Below are 15,685 nucleotides of genomic sequence, written 5' to 3'. Positions count from 1 at the left end.
TAAAAAACCTCCTTCTGAGCTTAAAATTTTAAAGTTTTAAAAATAGCTCTAAGATTGGTATCTTTTTACTGTGTTCACATCCCAGTCTCTCTTCTTTGATCTTCTGTAACCCTTGCTTTCTGTATTGCATACATTTTGTTTGTGGATAACTTGATATTTTTAAATTTTCTCTTTTTTCATGCATATTCATCCTTGTCCCTCCAAAGCATATAAATGCTTTAAAATAAAGTTTATGCCTGTGCCCTTTGGTTATCTCCCACAGCATCCAACATGTTAGAGATGTGTAGTAGGGAATATTGACTTGTCATCTAGATTATTAAACTCCATGTAATTTGAGACATTTTAATCAGTTTACTTAGCCCTTTGACAGAGTATAATACTAGGGATTTACATGCATCACCTTGTATGAAAAGTACTATGGGTAGTTAGTATATATATCTTCCTTTATCAGATGCCAAACAATGAAGTATGAAAGCTTTAGATCATCTCTTTCTCTCTGCCTCTCTATTTGGCAGATACAGAAACTGACCAAGCACCTTTTCTAAGAATCATGCAACTCCATGTAGTTTTGTAATTCTTTAAGGTATAAAACAGTAGCCCTTATGATATTTAAAATTTTTGAACTTACTAGGGCATACATTTGTAAGAATTCTAGAGTTCCATGTTTAAAGTAGGAAAATATTCATTGCTTATAAATATTTAGTAACTTATAAATTTTTATTTTTACCTTGTATTTAATGTCTAATTATGGTCACCCTATGTATTTTAAACTCTCATAATTGTACACTTGTGGGAAACAATTTGTTAAGTATGGAAATTTAGCAAAGTTGTTTTTCATATAGCATTTTAATTCATTTATTTAACATTATTATGTAATTCAAAAATTTCACTAAGTGTAATTTAATGAGCTTCTAATCAGAAAAAATTGCATTGTGACAGCTGACAAATGCTAACTTTTTTCTACTGTGATTTCCTTCTAGGTTTGATGAACTTGTAAAAAAATTCAAAGTTGAATATCATGCTGGTGGCTCTACCCAGAATTCAATTAAAGTGGCCCAGGTTGGTTAATTATTTTAAAGGTGGTAAAAGAAATTGGCTCAAAATGATTTGATACTTTTCATCATTGTTCATAATTATTTTAATCTATAATTTTTGCTATAGAATATTTTTGTTGGTTTTAAATATTTATTATTCATATATATTTCTTAATTACTTGTGGAATCCTTTGGTTATTGTTTTATAATGTTTCATGTTATTGATTTGTAGAAATTCTGCGTATTTTATAAACAGTATTCCTTTTTTGGAATTGGAAGTATTTTTTATTTGTCATTTATACTTTAATGACTTTTCACATCTTTGCTCTGCCAAAGTTCTTAGTTTTTTTTAATATAATTAAACTTTATGGCTTCTGCATTTCTTATAGTACTTAGAGTGAATGTTCTTATGGATACTATAAGTTTTCTTGTAGTATATATATATACATATATATCTATATATTTGTATATATTTATGTATAAATTTATGCATCTGTGTCTGTATCTATATACATCTTCCAGTGGGTAACAGGACGAACTCATTTTGACATATACTCTTTCAAGTTACCAGTGTAACCTAATTTTAAGTGGTAATGTTAGTGTTCTATTTAAAGTTCCAATTATGAAGAACAGGAAGAGCTTTATAAATCTCTGTTCTTACCTCTGCGATTTGTAAACTAGCTCAGAATCCCTGTAACTGCAGTCACAAGTTAACTCTCATGGATTCAGATCATTTTGATTTTTTTTTAATTGATTAATGCTTTCCCTTGCAATTTTAATTATGGGCTGAAGAAGTGGAGAATTGTCAAAGATTGAACTTTTATTAAATGTAGACATTTACTGTAATTATCCTGCATACTATCAAAGCTCAAATTTAATCATTTGATCATTTAAAGTATTAAAATATTTTAGGTTGTAAAATACTGTGTTCAGTGGCCTGAGGAGAATGAGATCTTTGTATTTATCAGTGGATTTTGTTTGTTTGTTTGTTTAACATTCCACTAGTCATTTTGTGAGTTCAGGTTAATAGAAAAAAGACAGTTTACTTTTTGTACTTAGATATTTTTATTGGTCTTCTCAGGCTGCCATATCAACTGTATCTTCATCTTATATTTCCAAGCCTCCAGCAAAAGTTTTCTATTGTTCAAGCCATCTGGTCTATGATATTTTGTTATATCAGGCAGAGCACACTAAGACAGGTTATATACCCAAAAGTATTAAAAGCAGGGTATTGACATATATGTACATGTGTGTTTATGGCAGAATTATTCACAACAGCTAAAAAGTGGAAGCAACCCACATGTCCTTTAGTCAATGAATGGCTAAACAGAATGTGGTGTATACATACAATGGTATATTTTTCAGCCTTACAAAGTAAGGAAATTCTGACACATAGTATAATATGAATGAATCTTGAGTGTATTTAGTATGTGAAATAACTTAGTCACAGTATTAATAATGATGATTCCACCTATATGAGGTACCCAAATTAGTCAAATTCATAGAGATGGTAAGTAGAATGTAGTTTCCAGGGGTTATAGGAAGAGGAAATGAAGAATTATTGCTTACTGGGCATAGAGTTTCAGTTTTATAAGATGAAGAGTTTAGAGGTGAATAGTGTGGTTGTACAGCCATGTGAATATATGTAATGCCATTGCACTGTATGCTTAAAAATGATTAAAAAGATAAATCTTGTATATGTCTGTTTTACCATATTTTAAAAATAAATTGAAAAATAGATTCTAGAAATGCTTCAATAGGGAGTAGTATCAACTTTATTCAAGTTTTAGATTTCATTTGCTTATTTAACAATCACTGAGGCAACATAACAAGAACATAGGCTTGCTCTTGTGGCTGTGGGAATCCATTAAACTGGGTTTGAGTTCAAACTTTGTTGCTTTACTGGCTGTGAAACCATGGGCAACTTTTATGGGCCTTTCATTTGTAAATGTGGAGTTTAATGCATATCTCAAATGAAAGTCATAAGGATTAATGAGATAATGAACATTTAAAAAAATTATACTGCTTTTTAAGGGAAAGTTTGGAAACCACTAGAGTTGCAGAGCTTCTCCCCTTCCCCCCATTTACTTAGTTAACAGACTGTAAACTTACCCATCCATGGACAGAACAACCAGATTTGTGGCTCTCATCCACTTAAAAATACTGTTTCAATCTAGTCTCCAGTTAAGCATGTTATTTGGCTTTTTAGTTCTCCTAATATTTTGAGAGTGCTTTTTGTTTCCATCTGATTGATGATTCAGCTATATATTGCCCAATTATAATTTATTTTTGGGGTAGCCAGAGAGGTTTGAAAAATGTTCCTATAGAAGTACTTTTCTTCAGAAGGGGAATTCTTCAGATTTTCCATGGCAGTTATTAATGGAAATAATTGCTTTATACATAAAGTAAATATTTATTGGCATCTGCTATGTGCTAATCATTGTGCTCGGCAGTAGCTGGTATTGTAAGCTGTGTCTTCTAAAGTTTAAGTAAAATTTGATAGAATATTTAGAACCTTAACATGAACAGTTTATAAGCCTTGCTTGAATCTAATGTGATGAATGAATGAGGTTGAGTTGTAAGCTGTTTAAAAAGTCTAGCTAGAGATGGCCCATCAGGACAGGTTCCAGATTTTGTTTTCTGTTAGTGCATTTGATTGGTTGGTTTTGGGCTTTGGTTTTCATTTCTTATCCATTTGTGTTCTCCTTCGCTTCAGAGAACAACTGGATTGCTCTTCCATTTTCTCTGTTATTCTAGGTGACTGAGAAGCAAATACTGGACAACAAATACCGGTTTAGTGTAACTCTGCTAACCGAAGGTCCACCAGGTCCTGTGCACTGTAGATCTAAAATAGGGCCAAGCTCTATGATAGGAATTCAGTCATCATTGAAGTACTCATAAACCATTTAATTCTATATATTTTTTGTTAGTACATACCATGTGTAATACGTGTTTCCTGTGTGATCTTTTGTAATAGGTGTTTTGAAAATAATTCAGTTCTTCTATAAAGATAAGAAAAATAAAGATAGATGAAATTCATAGATAGTAAACTGATAGCTTTTAAGATTGAGATAAAACTCACAGGTTTTTGTTTTGTATTTTTTTCCCTTGCCCATGCCATGCACCATTTGGGATCTTAGTTCCCAACCAGGGATCAAACCCTTGTCTCCTGTGGTGGAAGCTCAATGTCTTAACCACTGGACTGCCAAGTATAAGTAGTATACAAATAGCTTGAGAAACAGGCAATATTGGTATGATTTGTCAAATATAAATAGCAAGTAAGTTTATAACCTGTAAGACTGCTGAAGATGGAATAAAAAGCTATGCTATAACAAACAAGAGTGTTACTTATAGCTAGAAAGGGATTGAAAAACCATATTATGACCATATAATACTAGGCTGACAGTTATACCTGCCCTTGAAAGATCACTCAGTGAAACTCACTATGTCCTTATTTCTGGCCTCACAGGTGTATAATTCCGGAAAGGTAAATAGAGCCATGACTACTCAGGTTATTTCCCAAGATTTAGTTTCCTTGTTTTATAATATCTGCCAAGGACTCCCGTCTCTGGGCCCCGTTGCTCAAACTGTGGCTCTGTTCTCCTACCTGTACCATTATCATCAGTCAGATGAGGTTAAAGGCAGATAATGTGTGAACATTCAGGTAGTGTGATCCTTACACTTGTTTGCACCCTGAGTATTAACTTACTCCAACACTTTCCCTTGCTTCTTGCTGTGTATTTTAGATGGATACATCTATGATTTTAACATCTTAATTTGGTCAGTAGACCCTTTCTGTTCTGTGTCCTCTGGTATAGCTTGCTTATAAAGTATTTGGAGTCTACCAGGGCTTTAAGGTAATTTCACCACACAACACCAGGTTTAGGTCGATTTCTTCTTATTCAGTAGGTTAACAACAATAGCTTGCATGATAGCTATATTCAAGATATGCTGAAACATTGAAAGGGAAAGTTACTTGCAAAAATCATCACTGCTATTAAAGAAGAACTGAAAGTCACATGGAGAGTAAAGGTTAACACTTGACGATGTAGAACTCATTCTGTCAGATCTTATCAGCAATCACACTTTGATATAAGTGATGTGACAAATCATGTCAACAGGAAAATGTTCCCATTAGCTCTTAGATAATTTAATTTGTTAAAGCATGTTTTGAAGATTTTAATCAAACTGCAGGCAGCATAAAACAAATTAAGATATCATGATATTTTTGATATCATGCCCAAATAAAATTTTTAGGCTTTCCTTATCTGCATATTTGACATACAGTACAGATTTAAATTTTAACAGATTCTGTTCAGTGTAAACTTACTAATGAAAATAAAAAGATTTTATCTTCTAAGTATCCTGCACATGTTGTATACAAAAAAGTGATGTGATTTGCTTACCTGTGAGATTGGTACTTTCATAGTGGATGTTTAGTCACTTTTCAGTTTTTTTAAATGTACAGATGGCACTTACTGTGATTTTTGACTTTAAAAAAATGGAAGAAGATTGCCTCCTTGAACATGTGCCTAAAAGATGGCTATAATTGTTGCTGGACCTAGAAAATATGTCCTGCAGTATAATATTTTAAAGATGTGATACAAGAAGAATGTCCTTGTCTAATGTACATTGAAGATGAGAATGCAAAGATTACAGTAAAACAAAATTTATATGCCATTTCTTCATAAGTGTTTGATGATACTTGAAGAGGCCATAAAGAGGCTAAGAAAAACTCATACAATAAACAAATGACTCATTGTTGTGTAATAAGACTGCTTTATATCTCAAGAGGGATAAAAGGTCACTTTGAAAGGGCAGCTAACTTAAATAGGACTTTCTCAATGACTTTACTAAAACTGTAACTTACTTGGAATCCAGCTTGACAGCCCAAACTGCAATGACCATTCTGTTTTGAAGTGTTTTGAAATAATGTTCATTTTAGGCATGGATAGTATATGTAATGAATCTATCGATGCAAAGGATATTATTGAAGAAACATTTGGAATACTAAAACAAGCATTTAGATTCAAGGTAGATAAATATTTTGCAGAGCTAGAAACGGATTCTTACACATCTCAATGTCTATTTTTGCTAGAAAGTAAAATCTAAAGTATTACATGTTCAGATGCTTTTGTTGAAAGAATATTTAGTTTTATGTCATCATGTTGGATGGACATCATGAATGTGGACTTGATAAGAGCAGAGCTATAAGTCAAAGTGAAATTTACATTTAACTGTACCCAGTTTTATCACACATTAAAGGAGATTTCCTAATGGTTCTAATCAGTTCAGAGAAGTATTATTGGAAACACAAATTTGAAATATTCTTTTGTTTTATGGGACAAAATGGAACACGGTATTGTTATTTTTTTTTCTAAATTTTGGTAATATCTGTTTAATCCAAGTGTACTTAACTCTTCTTTTAAAAAATCTTACATTTATGTACATTAAGAATATACAGTATGGCCTATCAAAATTTAAATATCTAATAAAGAGTTAAGAAAAATATACAATTTCAATTAAATACTATGTTGGTCTGCTCTGGTTGCCCTAATAACATCATGGATTGGGCAGCTTAAAAAGAGAATTTAACTTTCTCACAGATCAGGGAAGCTTAGAAGTCTCAGGTCAAGGTGTTGGCTCCTTGGTTTCTTCTGGGTCCTTTCTTCTGTTGCTGCATTTTCACATATTTGCCCCTCTGTGCATACCCCTTGTGTCTCTGTGTGTTTCTATTAATTCTTATAAAAAGACACCAGTCAGATTAGATTAGGGCCTATAATGAATGCCTCATTTTAACTTAATGACCTCTACAAAGTCCCAACCTCCAAATACAGTTGCATTTTGAAATCTTGGCGGTTAGGGCTTCAACATATGAATTTTGGGAAGACAGTTCATGACAAGTACTCATTTGTTATATATCCTTTTTGGTAGTGTACCATTTTGATTCCCATTTTCTTTCCTTTTCTATATTTGTTTTAGTTACTTCCTTGGTGGTTACTTTGGGGAATTACAGTTTCGTTCTAAACTTTTAACAACCTAGTTTAAATAATATCAACTTAGTTTCAATAGTATGAACACTTTGCCACTTTATATCTCCATCCTCCCTCTTTATATTATTGTCACTGATTATATCTTTATACATTGTGTGCTCATTAACATAGATTTATAGTTACTATTTAATTCATTTACCTTTTAAATCCTGTAGGAGGAGTTGCAGACCAAAAGTATAGTAATACTGGTTTTTATATTTGTCTATGTAGTTACCTTCATCATTGTTTTTTATTTCCTGATATGTTTTTAAATTATTGTTATATGTTATTTCCATGACATCTCACAGAAGAACCTGAACAAACTTTTTGGACAACCCAGTACTATCTGATGTGCCTTCACTTCAGTCTGAATGACTCTTTTCAGCATTTCTTATAGGGCAGGTCTGCTATTAGCAGCTTCTTTCCACTTTTCTTTTTATCTGTGAATGTCTTAATTTATCCTTTATTCCTATTTATTTATTCATTTATTTAGTTATTGGTTGCACCATGTGGCTTGAGGGACCTTAGTTCCCTGATCAGGGATTGAAACTGGGCCACAACAGTGAAAGCCTGGAATCGTAATCAGTAGGCCCTCAGGGAGCTCACTATCCTTTTCTCTTAAAGGATAGTTTAGCTGTGTGTAGAATTCTTGGTTGACAGTTCATTACTTGAAATATGTTGTATCATTGCCTTCTGGTCTCCATGGTTTCTGATGAGAAATCAGCTTTTACTATTATTGAGGACCCTTTATTCTTGACAAATTGCTTCTCTCTGCTTTTAAGATTCTTTCTTTTCTTTTGATAGTTTAGTCAAATCTTGGTATGGATCTCTTTTATTGAGCTTCTTCGATGTATAGGTGTGTGTATTTCATCAGTTTGGGATGTTTTTGACCATTATGTCTTCAGATATTTTTTCCTGCTCTTTTCTCTCTTCTGTGATTCCTATAATACATAATATCTTGGTATTCTTGATGGTGGTTTTTTTTCTCTAATGCTTCTTAGAGTTTGGAGCTGCCTGTCTCATCAATTGCTCCATAATTATTGTTTTGTCATTATATACATATGTATATATATATATACATACATATATATGTATATAGCAAATATACATATATATAAAATACATATATTTATATATGTGTAAGTCTCGTTTATTTGTTCCTGGGCTGGAATTTTAAAAAGATGGTCACTGTTTTAAGGCCAGTGGTATATTGATTTCTATTCTTATGCTGGAGCTATTAGTTTTTGTAAACCTTACCTACATATTTATATTGTTTCTTTGCAGTCTTTATTGTATACCAATGTTGTATACTCACTCAACCTTTAGAGCCTCATGACAGCCTATGAGACAAAAAAAATGTGATCTCTGTTTTAATGATAAGATTCTAATTAAATAAGATAGATGAAATGTCATGGTGGGTAACAAAGCAGATCAGCACTAGAACTCAGATGTTCTAACTGGAAACATCTGATTGCTCTCCTTACTGGAGATTTTCCCCTTACTGGAGATTTTTCTCTCCTCCTTAGTGGGCTTTAGTTTTGACTTGTTCATATGTTGCATTTCACATATTGTCTACTTCTTACAGTCTGCTTCAATTTGGGAAGAGTTGGAGGTTGTCAGAGAATCAAGTAGCCATCATTTTAAATACAGCTCTGAGTAAACCAACTCTTTCTTTCACGCTTCTTAGGGACAGCAGTTTTTTTGTTTGGATATCTTTTTGCTTCTTGACAGTTCATATTTTTTGGACTCCCTGAATTTTTCAGAAGCCTGATGACCAGATACATGTGGTAATGCTATATGGTTTTAAGTTATATAAATTCACGGTTTTTAAGCTTCCTGTACATTTAAAAAAATTATTTTTAATTTTTGGTTGCACTGGGTGTTTGTTGCTGCACACAGGCTTTCTCTGGTTGCAGTAAGCAGGGGCTACTCTTCGTTGCAGTGTGAGGGCTTCTCATTGCAGTAACTTCTCTTGTTGTTGGAGCATACGTTCTTGGTTCACGGGCTCCATTTGTTGTGGCTTGCAACTTCAGAAGTTGAGGGCTCTAGAGTGTGGGCTTGGTAGTTGTGGCACATTGGCTTAGTTGCTCTATAGTGTATGGAATCTTCCCAGACTAGGGATCATACCCATGTCCCCTGCATTGGCAGGCAGATTTTTAACCACTCTACCACTAGGGAAGTGCTCTCACAAATTGATTTACTGATTTTTCTAATGTTCCATACTTGTTAAAATTTTGTCATTTTGAATATATTCTGGGTATCTAGTCAAATATTTTAAGTGCCTTCTCAGTCTTTGTTACCTGGAATATAATGTCTTTGGAATCAATTATTTCTTCTCTCTTTCATCCCCTGAAATATTAAGGCTATATGGATTTTTATAATTCTTTATTCAATAATAAAGAGTAATCATTTTGTTATTACTTTAATAGCTGTCATTTTTCTAAATAAAGTATATTTTTCTTTTTCATTTGAAGCAAAGGTCTGGGGGATCAAATAGTGCTTCTTTCTTTGCTGTAGTTTAAATCATTTATTGATAACTACTAAATTTGTATAATGTTCCTTATCGAATAGCCCTCTCTCCTACATTTTTCTTTAGAAACTACAATATGTTCCTAATTATAAATTTTCTTCCTTAATCACATATATAAATCCATCAGTGATAGATTTGATTCTCTTTTTCACATAAGCATTAAACATTTTGCTTGATCTTTTCTTGAATTCTTATATCCTTCTAATTCCTCACATGTTTTTCTGATTATTGACTTTTTAGTCTTAGTATTTCTCATCGTTCTCCCAGTTAGATAAGCCTTTGTATTGAAATTTTAACCAAGGTGTTTTTGTTTTTTTTTTAATTTTGAGAGAAATATTTTGTGTCAGTATTTTTATGTTTTATACAGTATGACTATGAGGGGTGTGTTTTAGGAAGGGTACAGTTTTCTTCACACAAACATCATTTAATCTATCAGTTTTCAGAATTGTTTTAAAGGTTTCCCAAACTCTTTATATATTGAATACCTAAAAACATTTTTTATAAAGTTTCTAGTTAATGTTGGAATGAATAGAAACATGTTCAACCCAGAATTATAAGCTTGGTATTTTAATATTTTAAGAACCTTGTAACATTTCCAGTTAGGTCATAGCACAATAGAGCACAGCCATGCACAGCCCTTAACACACAGCAGGTTCTCCCGGCATCTTGTTACCAGGCTGTGGTTACCTTGAACTGTTAGTGGTCCTTCTCACCCACTGGTCAGTGCCGCAGTGGTTCCCTCCCCCAAGTGACTAACTGTCACTGAGGGACCATTAGTGGGCCCATTCAACTTTATGACCAACAGAGTGGTGGTCCTCAGTCAGAGAGTAAGGTAAGAGTTTATCCTGGCCTTCTCCCCAGGGCCCTCTAGCTCATCCAACATCAGGTCAGTGAGTGAGCTGGGGCGCCCAGGGAACCGGCTGAAGGCTGTGTCCTGCAGGGCTCCACTACTGGCCGGGCCCAGGACTTGAGGCGGCAGTGAATGTCTCCCCAGTCTCTGCCTCTGCCACCTAATGGCAGCTGCCATCTGCCTATGTAACAGTTAACAGAACCTGCCTCCACTGTGTGGGTGGCCTGAGGAGCCTGAGGGCCAGCTGGGTCCTGGGCACCTGTCTCTCCCAGCGATGTCAGCTGGGTTAGGGTATGGTAACCCTGCCCTGAGGGATCCACCAGCTGAGAGCTGCCTCCTCTTAGCCAGGACCTGACCTCAGAGGGCCAAAGTTGTGCCTTGGGGTCTGGTCCTTTCTTGTCAGAATATAGAATAATGTTTGTTTGGTGAAGATTTATGAGAATGTTACCTGACCATGACCTAATACCAAGAAGTTTAGGACTAACCACTCCTCTTCCTCACTTTTCATATAAAAGGGCTTTGTTGAAAGCTTTCGGGAGTTTGGGTTTTTGGTTTTTTGTTTTATTTTTAAAAATTGCTTATTTATCTTTATTTTTGGCTGCACTACATCTTCATTCCTGCACGTGTGCTTATTCTTGTTGCAGCATGCAGACTTCTCTTACAGCAACTTCTCGTCGTGGAGCACGGGCTCTAGGTGTGGGTTTCAGTAACTGCAACTCACAGGCTCTAGAGTGCAGGCTGCGTTGCACCGCTGCAGGTGGGATCTTTTTGAACTAGGGATTGATCCAGGGTCTCCTGCACTGGGAGGCAGACTCTTAACCACTGGACCACCAGGGAAATCCTGAGTTTGGGTTTTTAAGGTATGAAGCACCCATCTCTTTGCATGGCCCTCAGTAAACCTGCCTTTGTTCTAAACTCTGACATTTAGTATTATTTGGCCTCATTGTGTGTTGGGCACATGGGCTTGTGTTTTAGTAACAATAGCATTTAGAAATAAAAATTGATGAAAGTCGAGATCCTCATCTTTATTTTTGTAGACTTTTTTTTCTTTTAAAGAAACAAGTCTGTGTGGCTTTCCTATATGAATAAATAGTATTCTGATTATTTCATTTTTTGACCAATTTCACTTGAAAAAACTATTTAGAGATTAAAAGGCATTTTAGTAGATATATCTCTGGGAATCTGGGAACAGTCTAGACTGCTTAGATCTAAAGAGGAGAAATGACATTGGAGTGATCAAAGAGAGTTCTCCCTTCTAATGCCTTACACCTGGAGCAGTTGTAGAAACATCAATAGCACAACTATATTTATAAATATCAGAGCAGGATGTGGCAGATGGTGATGCAACACAGAATCTTGTCAAACTTTTATGTCCTTAAAAAGAAGATTTCTTTTAGTGCCTATTTTAATAATTTTAACTTGAATCTTATAAAATAAGGTTGACTCTTTATGTTGTGAATTTCTCCTTGCAATTGAAAAAATTAAGTATGAATTAATATCTTGCTTCTTTGGTAATCTTTTTCTTTGTTGAATTAGACTGTGAATGACTGTTGTAGTAAACTAAGGTGAAAAAAGTAGTGTTTTGTTTTCCTAAATGATATTTTTCATGTGTTTGTGACATCCTTCTATGCTGTTAGATTCTTTAATGTAAAGCAAAAACCGATATTTTCTCTTTCTTCCTTAGCTCCCCATTCTCTTTTCACTATCCTTCTTTCCATATTTTTTGTCCTTTAAGGCTTACTTTATGACTATGTTCAAGGATTCTTTTCCCACCATTAGTAAAACATGCCTTTGGTTTTGTCTCAGTGGTTCTGGTGTGCTCTGAGGTTGTATCGTATAAATCTGTACCTACATATCATAAAGCATGCACTTTATTAAAAAGAAGTGTATCTTTTACACTTACGAACCTTAATGTGGTGCATTGTCCCCCGTGGTATGAAATTAAACAAGGTTACAGTTTGATACTGTGTTTCTCCTGCCTAATAGTAAAGCAACAAGTGCTTCAGTAAGGAAAACTGGAAATAGCAGGACCTTATTTCATCCAGGGGATAAAATTTTTTGCCTTTATTCTGTTTCTTTTTATTCTATTTTGTAATTACATTTAAATAAGTGTCTTGTTGATTAATTTTTTGGAACCGAAAAATAAAGTCAGGACCTCTTTTGGTGTAGAGGTGAGTGCCTAGACTTTTTCTTTTTTTTAATAAGGAAGGCTTTTTTAAAAAGATCTATTTATTTATTTTTGACTGCACTAGATCTTCGTTGCTGTGTGCGGACTTTCTGTAGCTGTAGCAAGTGGGTGTGCAGACTTCTCACTGTGGTGTCTTCTCTTGTTGCTGAGCATGGGCTCTGGGCACACAGCCTTCAGTTGTGGTGGTGGTAAGACCGAGCAGTGGTTCACTAGTTGTGGGGCAGGGGCGTAGTTGCCATGTAACATGTGAGATCTTTCCGAAGCAGGGGTTAAACCAGTGTCCCCTGCCTTGGCGGGCGGATTCGTAACCATTGGACCACCAGACTTATTGTTTGATAAGTTGGACAGTGAATATGGCCTTTGCCAATTAAATGGTATAGTGGTACTGTCAACTGCCATGTTTTTTAAGACAAGCTTTTCTAGAGTATTTCTGTTTTCTTTGATACTTTTGGTGATAAGATATTTTGTAAAAGTGAAAAACAAAATAGTAAATTTTTAGCTTAACATTGCATAGTGGTGGGGGCTTAGTGATATGTTGTGCAGTAAATAAAGCTGGGGAAGTGTAAACTTGGACTAGTTACCTAACCTTTTCAAGTTTCAGTTTCCTTTTCTGTAAAATGGTAATAATCATAGTACTCTTACAGGCTACCATTCTTAGAAGGGAAAATCATGACTCTCAGATATAAAATAAACACATGCCAACAATTTTATTTAACTCATTGTTAATTAATATACAGGTAAGATGTTGCAGTTTATTTTAAGGAGAATTCAGGACTAAATATATGTGTGGTCCTTGGAATCAGTCTATAAGTATTATGAAACTGACTATGATGGGGTGACATTTCATTTTTCATCTCTACTGGGTTGATTTTAATTTTTGATTTTTATAGATAAGAATTATTGCTATACATAATATATAATTATAAACTCCTGAAATAGCTCAAAGGTGATAATATGACATGTACTTCATGTTGCTGCTATTTATTTATTTTTAAATTAATTAATTTATTTATTTTTTCAGTGGGTTTTGTCATACATTGACACGAACCAGCAATAGATTTACACGTATTCCCCATCCCGATCCCCCCTCCCACCCCCCTCTCCACCCAACTCCTCTGGGTCTTCCCAGTGCACCAGGCCCGAGCACTTGTCTCATGCATCCCACCTGGGCTGGTGACCTGTTTCACCATAGATAGTATACATGCTGTTCTTTCGCAACATCCCACCCTCATCTTCTCCCACAGAGTTCAAAAGTCTGTTCTGTACTTCTGTGTCTCTTTTTCTGTTTTGCATATAGGGTTGTCTTTACTATCTTTCTAAATTCCATATATATGTGTTAGTATGCTGTAATATTCTTTATCTTTCTGGCTTTCACTCTGTATAATGGGCTCCAGTTTCATCCATCTCATTAGAACTGATTCAAATGAATTCTTTTTAATGGCTGAGTAATATTCCATGGTGTATATGTACCACAGCTTCCTTATCATTCATCTGCTGATGGGCATCTAGGTTGCTTCCATGTCCTGGCTATCATAAACAGTGCTGCGATGAACATTGGGTGCACGTGTCTCTTTCAGATCTGGTTTCCTCAGTGTGTATGCCCAGAAGTGGGATTGCTGGGTCATATGGCAGTTCTAATTCCAGTTTTTTAAGAAATCTCCACACTGTTCTCCATAGCGGCTGTACTAGTTTGCATTCCCACCAACAGTGTAAGAGGGTTCCCTTTTCTCCACACCCTCTTCAGCATTTATTGCTTGTAGACTTTTGGATAGCAGCCATCCTGACTGGTGTGTAATGGTACCTCATTGTGGTTTTGATTTGCATTTCTCTGATAATGATTGATGTTGAGCATCTTTTCATGTGTTTCTTAGCCATCTGTATTCTTCGGAGAAATGTCTGTTTAGTTCTTTGGCCCATTTTTTGATTGGGTATTTATTTTCTGGGAATTGAGCTGCAGGAGTGCTTGTAAATTTTTGAGATTAATTCCTTTGTCCTGTTTGATTTCGATTTTGCTATTATTTTCTCCCAATCTGACGGCTGTCTTTTCACCTTGCTTATAGTATCCTTTGTAGTGCAAAAGCTTTTAAGTTTCATTAGGTCCCATTTGTTTAGTTTTGCTTTTATTTCCAATATTCTGGGAGGTGGGTCATAGAGGATCTTGCTGTGATTTATGTCGGAGAGTGGTTTGCCTATGTTCTCCTCTAGGAGTTTTATAGTTTCTGGTCTGACATTTAGATCTTTAATCCATTTTGAGTTTATTTTTGTGTATGGTGTTAGAAAGTGTTCTAGTTTCATTCTTTTACAAGTGGTTGACCAGTTTTCCCAGCACCACTTGTTAAAAAGAGGTTGTCTTTTTTCCATTGTATATCCTTGCCTCCTTTGTCAAAGATAAGGTGTCCATAGGTTCGTGGATTTATCTCTTGGCTTTCTATTCTGTTCCATTGATCTATATTTCTGTCTTTGTGCCAGTACCACACTGTCTTGATGACTGTGGCTTTGTAGTAAAGTCTGAAGTCAGGCAGGTTGATTCCTCCAGTTCCATTCTTCTTTCTCAAAATTACTTTGGCTATTCGAGGTTTTTTGTATTTCCATACAAATTGTGAAATTCTTTGGTCTAGTTCTGTGAAAAATACCGTTGTTAACTTGATAGGGATTGCATTGAATCTATAGATTGCTTTAGGTAGAATAGCCATTTTGACAATATTGATTCTTCCAATCCATGAACACGGTATGTTTCTCCATCTGTTTGTGTCCTCTTTGATTTCTTTCATCAGTGTTTTATAGTTTTCTATGTATAGGTCTTTTGTTTCTTTAGGTAGATATACTCCTAAGTATTTTATTCTTTTTGTTGCAATGGTGAATGGTATTGTTTCCTTAATTTCTCTTTCTGTTTTTTTCATTGTTAGTATATAGGAATGCAAGGGATTTCTGTGTGTTAATTTTATATCCTGCAACTTTACTATATTCATTGATTAGCTCTAGTAATTTTCTGGTAGAGTCTTTAGGGTTTTCTATGTAGAGGATCATGTCATCTGCAAACAGTGAGAGTTT

General features: G+C 34.7%; 1 protein-coding gene across 7 annotated transcripts in view; it reads left to right on the top strand.

The window, feature by feature from the left end:
• Positions 1 to 15,685, top strand: part of ADK (adenosine kinase) — a 591,696-nt gene that overhangs the window by 176,819 nt on the left and 399,192 nt on the right. For all 7 annotated transcript variants that reach the window (XM_043476503.1, XM_043476498.1, XM_043476504.1 and 4 more), the window contains exon 4: positions 981 to 1,059. In XM_043476503.1, coding sequence (XP_043332438.1) covers positions 981 to 1,059 — 79 coding nt within the window. The remainder of the gene's footprint in view (positions 1 to 980; positions 1,060 to 15,685) is intronic.

This window comes from Cervus canadensis, chromosome 8 (assembly GCF_019320065.1).
Source record: "Cervus canadensis isolate Bull #8, Minnesota chromosome 8, ASM1932006v1, whole genome shotgun sequence".
NCBI lineage: Eukaryota > Metazoa > Chordata > Mammalia > Artiodactyla > Cervidae > Cervus > Cervus canadensis.
The sequence above is the reverse complement of the archived record's forward strand: the minus strand, read 5'-3'. Positions and strand labels throughout refer to the sequence as shown.